The 8,668-nt window shown below is 50.7% G+C and overlaps 1 protein-coding gene across 2 annotated transcripts; it reads right to left on the bottom strand.

Annotated features, from left to right (window-relative positions):
• Nucleotides 1-1,922: 1,922 nt before the first annotated feature.
• Nucleotides 1,923-8,504, bottom strand: RITA1 (RBPJ interacting and tubulin associated 1). Of its 2 annotated transcripts, NM_001280118.1 has the most exon segments (4): nucleotides 1,923-2,974; nucleotides 7,237-7,602; nucleotides 7,968-8,099; nucleotides 8,263-8,504. In NM_001280118.1, coding segments are annotated over 2 exon segments (810 nt in total). In that variant the 5' UTR covers nucleotides 7,539-7,602; nucleotides 7,968-8,099; nucleotides 8,263-8,504; the 3' UTR covers nucleotides 1,923-2,466.
• Between the last annotated feature and the right edge of the window lie 164 nt (nucleotides 8,505-8,668).

Genomic DNA, 8,668 nt, shown 5'->3' with positions numbered 1-8,668 from the left:
CAGATTTTACTGTAGTTGGGAGGAGGAAAGAGGTTTTTTTTTTGTTTTGTTTTTTGTTTTTTTAGACAGAGTCTTGCTCTGTTGCTCAGGCTACAGTGCACTGGTTGGATCTCAGCTTACTACTGCCTCTGCCTCCCAGTTTCAAGCGATTCTCCTGCCTCAGCCTCCCGAGTAGCTGGGATTACAGGCATGCGCCATCATGCCTGGCTAATTTTTGTATTTTTAGTAGAAAGAGCGTTTTGCCATGTTTACCAGGCTAGTCTCAAGCTCCTGACCTCAAGTGATCCGCCCACCTTGGCCTCCCAAAGTGCTGGGATTACAGGCGTGAGTCACCATGCCCAGCCAGGAAAGAGAGGTTATTTCTGGCCTATGTCTGTGGAAACAAAGGGGAAGATGGGAAGGCAAAAGAGAGATGGATGTTTCAGGAAAAACTGAGGTGGGCGTGAGTAACTAATTGTTAGTGAAAGTTTCAGGAAGCTTAAACATTCTATATGTTTAAAATGCACATTGCAGCTGGGCGAGGTGGCTCACACCTGTAATCTCAGCACTTTGGGAGGCTGAAGTGGGAGGATCACTTCAGGCCAGGAGTTTGAGACCAGCCTGGACAACATAGTGAGACTCATGTCTCTTTTTTTCCCCTTTTTTTCTTGTTTCTTACTGGAAGGAATGAAATCCCTCTCTACAAATTTTTTTTTTTTTTTTTTTTGAGACAGAGTCTCGCTCTGTCGCCCAGGCTGGAGTGCAGTGGCATGATCTCGGCTCACTGCAAGCTCCGCCTCCTGGGTTCACGCCATTCTCCTGCCTCAGCCTCCCATGTAGCTGGGACTACAGGCGCCTGCCACCGCGCCCGGCTAATTTTTTGTATTTTTAGTAGAGACAGGGTTTCACTGTGTTAGCCAGGATGGTCTCGATCTCCTGACCTCGTGATCCGCCCGCCTCGGCCTCCTAAAGTGCTGGGATTACAGGCATGAACCACCGCGCCCAGTCCAAAAAAATTTTTTAAAGAAGTTAGCCAGGCATGGTGGCGCATGCATGTAGTCCCCGCCACTCAGGAGGCTGAGGGGGAGGATGGCTTGAGCCGGGAGGTCAAGTCAGCAGTGAGCTATGATCGCACCACTGCACTCCAGGCTGGGCAAGGAAACGAGGCCCCGTGTCTTAAAAAACAAAACAAAACAAAACAAAGAAACACCAAAAACAAACAAACATACAAACAAACAAAAAACAAATCATGTTTGCATGAGAGCACAGCTGGCCTGCCTGACCCCACAGGTGTTTCTGTGTGTCACTGGTCCTGGGCACTGCAGGTCTCCCTCCCCAGCAGTGTCCACTCTTCCCTGCCCCAAGGCAGACGTAGCAACCAGATGATGTGGCTTCCAACTGGACTCCCTAAAATCCTGGTGCCTCCTGGAGGTGCCTTACAGGAAGACGGGGGCAAGGAGAGGCCCAGAGCCCAGCCCACACTGCCCAATCTGGGTGCAATTCCATCTGCGCAAAGGCTTTGTTGCTTTTCCTAAGTCCTGGGCTGCATCCTAAGTGCTCTGCAGATGCACATGTCACTGTCTGGCTTTCTTGGACCCTCCACTTGGCAAAGTCCTAGCCATTGTGTTTTATTTCCCACCTTAACACACACACACACACACACACACACAAACTTAAAAACAAAACTAAAAAAATACTATTGTCTGTACTCTGAGCTAAGGAAGAGCCGGCCAACCACAAGTTAGTGGCATTAGCCAGAAGCCGACGGGAGGAAGAGTTCAGCGCTTCCCGAAGCCCCAGGTTCCCAAACTTCAGTTACCCACTCACCACTGTCATGTTGTCTGCCACATCCTTGTACTATCTGTTGTATTTAACTTTGTTATTTAAATCAACTCAGGCCTAACAATGGCCTTTACCCTAAGGGGGAAAAAAAGTGACATTCATGGCTTTGATGAGCTGATCTATTTAGTACATGAAAATAAATTCAGAAGCATATTAAGATGAAACAGTGTTCACTCACAAATCTCCCAGTTGCCGTTGTGTTCCCCAGGCTTCACAGACAGCCTGGAAAAACTCCTCTAGGGCTTGCAGACTCAGCTGGAAACTAATCCTGAGCAGGAAGCTTGGCTTGAAGGGATAAGAGGGGACCCTCCAGGTTGGCAATCACACCGTTTATTTGCACTTGGCAGCAAGACAATGGATGATGTGGGAGGTGCCAGGCCCCTGGGTTGGCACTAATTTGGAGTATGGTTGAGACAGGGCTGGAGAGAGGCATCTTAGAGGTGGCCCCCAAATCCGCAATCGGGAGAAAAAGGCAAGAATCGACTAGAGATTGTCAGGATAAAGGGAGGCACCCCTGCTATGTCTGTCTGCCCCGACAGGGGCTTCTTTAATACCTGGGGTTCCCTGGGTGATGAATGTCCTCCTACCCTGGCAAGGGGCCATACCTGTCGCCGTGGCCCCATAGGCAACCCTGATGAAAGAGTATCATTTCCAAGGGGGCTTTGGTTTCTGGGTGGCCCCACCTCGTCGTGGGGTAGATGGCACTGAAATGCTAACTGAGCGAGCCCTGGAAGTCACCAGGGGGCTCCGGAATGTCACCCCTGACGTGGAAGGCCTGAGATCCTGAGGCCCATTTGTGTGGGGGGCACTGGTGGCTGGATGACCAGTGCTGGGGACATTCAGGTGGGTGAGGGAATGGGAAAGTCCCCGCTTCAGGGGGCGTGAAGAGTGTAACCCATCCATAGATAACTTCTGGGAGTCTGCCGCTGGCCCCGGCTCTGTCTTGGAGGGACCAGCTGGGTGAATGGCTCGCAGTGGTGCCTCCCTGGGGCGGGGCGAGTGGCTACCCCTGGGGGTAGCTGGTGGTGTCCACAAGAGAGCACGGAGCTTTGCGGCATCCCCCTTCGCCATCCGCGGGGCCCCGAAGCTGGCGCCTTCAGATTGGGAGCCAAACAGCGACTCATCACAGTAAGACGGGGTGTGGCTGATGGGTCTGGCAAACGGAAGATAAACGCCATGAGCTGGGGGATGAACAACCCCTCAAAACTTTAACAGCTCTCCCACCCACCCTGGGATGGCAGCAGCAGAGGAGGGTTGCCTGCAGATCCCAGGAGTCCCTGTCTCCCAGTCTGAAACCTACAGCGAGGCCACAGCCTCTTAAGCACCACTGCCCCCGGTCTCTGCTGATTTTCCCTGCGAAACATCCACTGCCCCTGCATCCTGACCCCATTCCCAGACATGTGCCCCAGGCCTGGACAATTTGCATATTCCATCCTCCTGGCCACATGGATTGGTTCAGGAATGGCCAGATGTCCCAAGCCTGTCCAATCAGAATCTGCCTTAGGACCTTGCAGAAACTACTAGGAAAGAGATGTCTTTCTGCCACCTGACTTTACTTCTTGCTAAGCTGATAGGATGTCAGTCCAAAGCAGCTTGTGGCTATCTCCTTCCTACTGGAGATTGAAGGGCATGCAGGGAAAAGCAGCACTAAGGTGGAGACAGACAGTTCCAGCCACAGTATGAGCCCCTGTTACAGGAGCCCCAAATGCCTTCTCCTGGGGAAGCCAGTTTGAATAAGTTTTCTGTCACTTGCAATCGAGAGTCACAATTAGTATAACCTTAGTCTTTATAGCCTCCACTTTTTCTTTTCTTTGCGAGACACGTTCTCACTCTGTTGTTCAAGTGGAGTGTAGTGGCACAGTCACAGATCACAGCAGCCTCAAATTCCTGGGCCCAAGCAATCCTCTCACCTCAGCCTCCCTAATAGCTGGGGCTACAGGCACAGTGCCACCAAGCCCAGCTAATTTTTTTGTTTTTGATTTTTAGTAGAGATCAGATTTATGTTGCTCAGGCTGGTCTTGAGTTCCTGAACTCAAGCAGCCCCCTGCCTTAACCTCTCAAAGTGTTAGGATTGCAGGAGTAAGCCACCGTGCCCATTTTCTTTTCTTTCTTTCTTTTTCTTTTTTTTTCTGAGACAGTCTCGCTCTGTCACCCAGGCTGGAGTGCAGTGGTGCGATCTCAGCTCACTGCAACCTCCGCCTCCTGGGTTCAAGCGATTCTCCTGCCTCAGCCTCCTGAGTAGGCGGGATTACAGGCATGTGCCACCATGCCCAGCTAATTTTTGTATTTTTAGTAGAGACAGGGGGGGTTTCACCATGTTGGCCAGGCTGGTCTTGAATTCCTGACCTCATGATCTACCCACCTTGGCCTCCCAAAGTGCTGGGATTACAGGCAAGAGTCACTGCGCCCGGCCTTTTTTTTTTTTTTAAGAGACAGGGTCTCACTCTGTCACCCAGGCTGGAGTGCAGTGACGCAATCATAGCTCGCTGCAGCTGCGAACTCCTGAGCTCAAGTAATCCTCCCACTTTAGCCTCCAGAGTAGCTGGGACTACAGGTATGCACCACTATGCCCTACTAATATTTTTATTTTTTGTAGAGACAGGGATCTCACTATGTTGCCCAGGCTGGTCTCAAACTCTGGAGCTCAAGTGATCCTCCCATCTCAGCCTCCCAAAGTGCTGGGACTACAGGCCTAAGTCAGCCTGTCTGGCCTTTTTTTTTTTTTTTTTTTTTTTTTTTTTTTATTCAACAGATATTCATGGCATACCTGCAAGATTCCACGCCCATAGTTTTTTTGGCCAGGACTGAAAGTGCTTCTATCCCCAAACTGCAAGTCTTTGAAAGGGCAAGCTTTTGCCATTTGGTTTAGCTGCTCAAACCACATTGGCTAATGCCTGTATATGTCTGGTGCCAAGGTTTTTGCTCAATAACTTCTCTACCTCTTATGCAACCCCTCACTTGACACCCTCTACCTGTTGGCATCCAGAAGAAAATTCCACCCTCCAGGTGAGCAAGGAGTTGTCACCTCCCTTTTCATGGACACCATACTTCCGTTAATGCAGCCTATCTTTACCTCAGTGTTTTCAGCCATGTTGTAGGTATCAGTGTTGCTAATCTCCACCTGACCCTGCCTTGTCTACAGAACTGGCAATAACTGATTCTTGTTTTTATAATAGGCATCATTCCCATTCTCATTTCATTTCTCTCATCTGAAATATGTCCCTGTGGCTCAGAATGAACCCTAACTTTAGCTGGCCAGTTCTTATGGACTGAATTGTGCCCACCCAAATTCATATGTTGAAGCCCTAACCCCAAATGTCTCTATACTTGGCCTTAATTATTTAGATTAATTAAAGGTAATTAAGGCTGGCCAGACATGGTGGCTCACATCTGTAATTCCAGCACTTTGGAAAGCAGAGGCGGGAGAACGACTTGAGCTCAGGAGTTTGAGACCAGCCTGGCCAACACAGTGAAACCCCGTCTCTACTAAAAATACAAAAATTAGCCAGGCATGGTGGCGTGTACCTGTAATGCCAGCTACTCGGGAGGCTGAGGCAGGAGAATTCCTTGAACCCGGGAGGTGGAGGCTGCAGTGATCCGAGATGGTGCCACTGCACTCCAGCCTGGGCAACAGAGCCAGACTCCATCTCAAAAAAAAAAAAAAAAAAAAAAGGTAACTAAGGCTAAATAACATTACAAGGGTAGGGGATCCTAATCCAATAGAACTGGTGTCCTTATGAGAGGAAGAGACATCAGGGGTGTGTGTGTATACAGAAAAGGCCCTTGCATGTAATTGAAGGATTAAAAAAAAATGAGAAAAGGCCCTATGATGACACTGTGAGAACGTGGCCAACTGCAAGCCAAGGAGAGAGGCCTCAGGAGAAACCAAACCTGCCAACACCTTGATCTTGGGCTTCCAGCCTCCAGACTGTGACAAAATAAATTTATGTTGTGGCCAGGCGCGGTGGCCCATGCCTGTAATCCCAGCACTTCGGGAGGCCAAGGCAGGTGGATCACCTGGTCGGGAGTTCAAGATCAGCCTGACCAACATGGAGAAACCCCGTCTCTACTAAAAATACAAAATTAGCCAGGCATGGTGGCGTAATCCCAGCTACCAGGGAGGGTGAGGCAGGAGAATCGCTTGAACCTGGGAGGCAGAGGTTCAGGTTAGCTGAGATGGCTCCACTGCACTCCAGCCTGGGCAACAAGAGCAAAACTCCGTCTCAAAAAAAAAAAAAAAAAAAAAAATTAAGTCAGGCATGGTGGCTTGTGCCTATAGTCCCAGCTACTCAGGAGACTGAGGCAGGAGAGTCGCTTGAACACGGGAGGTGGAGGTTGTGGTGAGCCAAGATCGTGCCACTGCACTCCAGCCTGGGCAACAGAGCGAGACTCCATCTCAAAAAAAAAAAATTGTGTTGTTTAAGCCACCCAGTCTGTGGTATTTTGTCATGGTGGCCCTAGCCAACTACTGTGCTAATCTTCCATGTCTTTGTCCAAACCACTGATAACAATAAACAGGACAGAGCCCTGTGGCTCACCACTAGACACCTCCCTCCAGGCTGATATTAATCTGAAACAGTCCAAATAATCTAATTCTAATCTAATTAATTAACAACAATAACAATTTGCATTAGTTCCTGTTTTTCTAACTTGTTCATAAAAATGCAGCAAGATCCATTTTCAATTTTTTTTTTTTTTTTTTTTTTGGAGACAGGGTCTCACTCTGTCACTCAGGCTGGAGTGCAGAGGCATGATCTCGGCTCATTGCAATCTCTGCCTCCTGGGCTCAAGTGATCCTCCCACCTCAGCCTCCCGGGAGCTGGGAGTACAGGCGCACACCACCATACTTGGCTAATTTTTGCATTTTTTATAGAGACACAGTTTCACCACACTGCCCAGGCTGGTCACAAACTCCTGAGCTCAAGTGATCCCACCTCAACCTCCAAACGTTCTGGGATTACAGACATGAGCTACCCCATGTGGCCAAAACCCATTTTCAGAATGACTTCAGAAACACCACATCTATGTCATTTCAAGGATCGAACACATTAATATTAATAACCTTATGTAAATTTCTCTGTGATCTTATGCCTCAGCTGACTCCTCTGGGCCTCAGATGCCCAGTTTGTGACATTTGGGGATAGGGAGTTCACCATCACAACCATCAACACTACCATTTATTGACAGCTTTCTAAGTATTAGGTTACTGTGCGAAGCACTGCAGACCCCTCTCTCATTTAATCCATCAACAATCCCCCTAGGTAGGAATAATTGGTCCTATTTTCCACATGAGTAAACTGGCTCAGAGAGGTCAAGATGCTTGCCCAAGGTCACAGAGCAGGTGAACACCAGAGCTGTAACTGGAATCCAGGTGGCTGCACTGAGTACAGGATTTGCATCTCCCTACCCCATTACCTGTATTTGTTCTTCTTCCTTGGTGTGAGGGTGGGGGTGCTGCCCCTTGAGGGGGTGGTCTCACAGCTCCCCTTTGCCCCCAAGGCCTTCGATGCCTCCTTGCCCACGCCTCTGGTTCTGTTAGCCTTCTCCACCCAGGGCGGATCGAAGTCCGGTGGGGTAGGCCGGGTGCCTGCTGGGCTGCCAAACAGAGTCTCATCCACATATGACGTCCTGGCCTTGACCCGGTAGCCACCTCGGCAGCGGTGCTGAAGGCGGAGGGTCTGCATCCCACTGACGGCCAGCTCCACGGGGGTCTTCATGCTGCCTGTGGTCCCTGGTGACAGCAGGTGTGCTCTGCCGGCCAGGCCCTGCTTCCGAGGCTCCCTGTGAGAGGAGGTCAGAGTAGCACCCCTGAGCCACAGCAGTGCTAATGGAGGAAGACCGGTAGTGTCTGAAGTTCTCATCCCAAGGGTTTAGTTCTCTCTCAACCAGTCTCTCAAAGGGGAGCTGTCAACTTCAGGGGGCATTTTGGAAATTTCTTTGGCTTTTTTTTAGTTGTCATAATGGTGGTGAAAGCGGGGCTACTGGCAATTATTTACAGAATGACTCTGGCGGTGAAGGAGAGATGAACCTGTGTCTATTTAGGCACCAACCAGAAAACACACTATGGTGGTAGGGGAGACAGGCACTTTCCTATGTGTACTGATGGGGGTGGGGGCAATGACAGCCAGCGTGGATCCCATGCCTACCTCCTGCAAAGAGCTTTACAAGCATTGTTTCATTTAATCCTCTCAACAGCACTGTGAAGTAGCTTCGAATTTGTCCATTTTACGGATCACAAAACTGAGGTGAAGTCACATGTGTAGGTCACACCTATAAAGCTAAAACGGTGGAAGTGAAATCTGAGTCCAGAGCTTGTGTACTTGGCTACACTGCTATCGGGAGATCACCGCCGCCCCCACCGCCCCACATTCTGCGACTCCCAAATCAACGACCCGATTAAAAAGTGCCCGAGGTCCCTGCATTTTTGGGTTGTTCTCCTACCTGAGCATCTTGGCTCGTAGGCATCGGGATCCTCAGGGACCCGTCCCCGCACCTTCTTCCCACCAGGTCTGGACCCGTAGGTGAGCGCGCGGGGGCGCGCGGTGCATCCGGGATCCCCGTCAATCTGCAGCCCGGAATGCCTGGGGCCCCGGACCCCCGGCAGCCTAGGCCGTCCCGGGGCACCGCGCGCGGACGGACTCACCCGAGGAGCCGGCACAGGCTACGTGTGAACGGCCCGCGAATCCAGAAACCCAGAACCCAGCACCTAGCACCCAGCAACCAGGGAGCAGCCAGCAGCACTGCGGACGCGGCCCGGACCATTCGCGCCCGCGGATGGGGGGAGTCCGCCCTGGGGCGGGCGCCACGCTCCTGAAGCCCAGGAGGTCCCTAAACATGGAGAGGGGCC

This window comes from Pan troglodytes, chromosome 10 (genome assembly GCF_028858775.2).
Source record: "Pan troglodytes isolate AG18354 chromosome 10, NHGRI_mPanTro3-v2.0_pri, whole genome shotgun sequence".
NCBI lineage: Eukaryota > Metazoa > Chordata > Mammalia > Primates > Hominidae > Pan > Pan troglodytes.
The sequence above is the reverse complement of the archived record's forward strand: the minus strand, read 5'-3'. Positions and strand labels throughout refer to the sequence as shown.

Coding starts and splice junctions, on each gene's coding strand:
- RITA1 (XM_009426226.4), bottom strand. Junction 2,975..7,236: donor AGGAAGAAGAACAAATACAG/GTAATGGGGTAG, acceptor TCCGTTTGCCAG/ACCCATCAGCCACACCCCGT.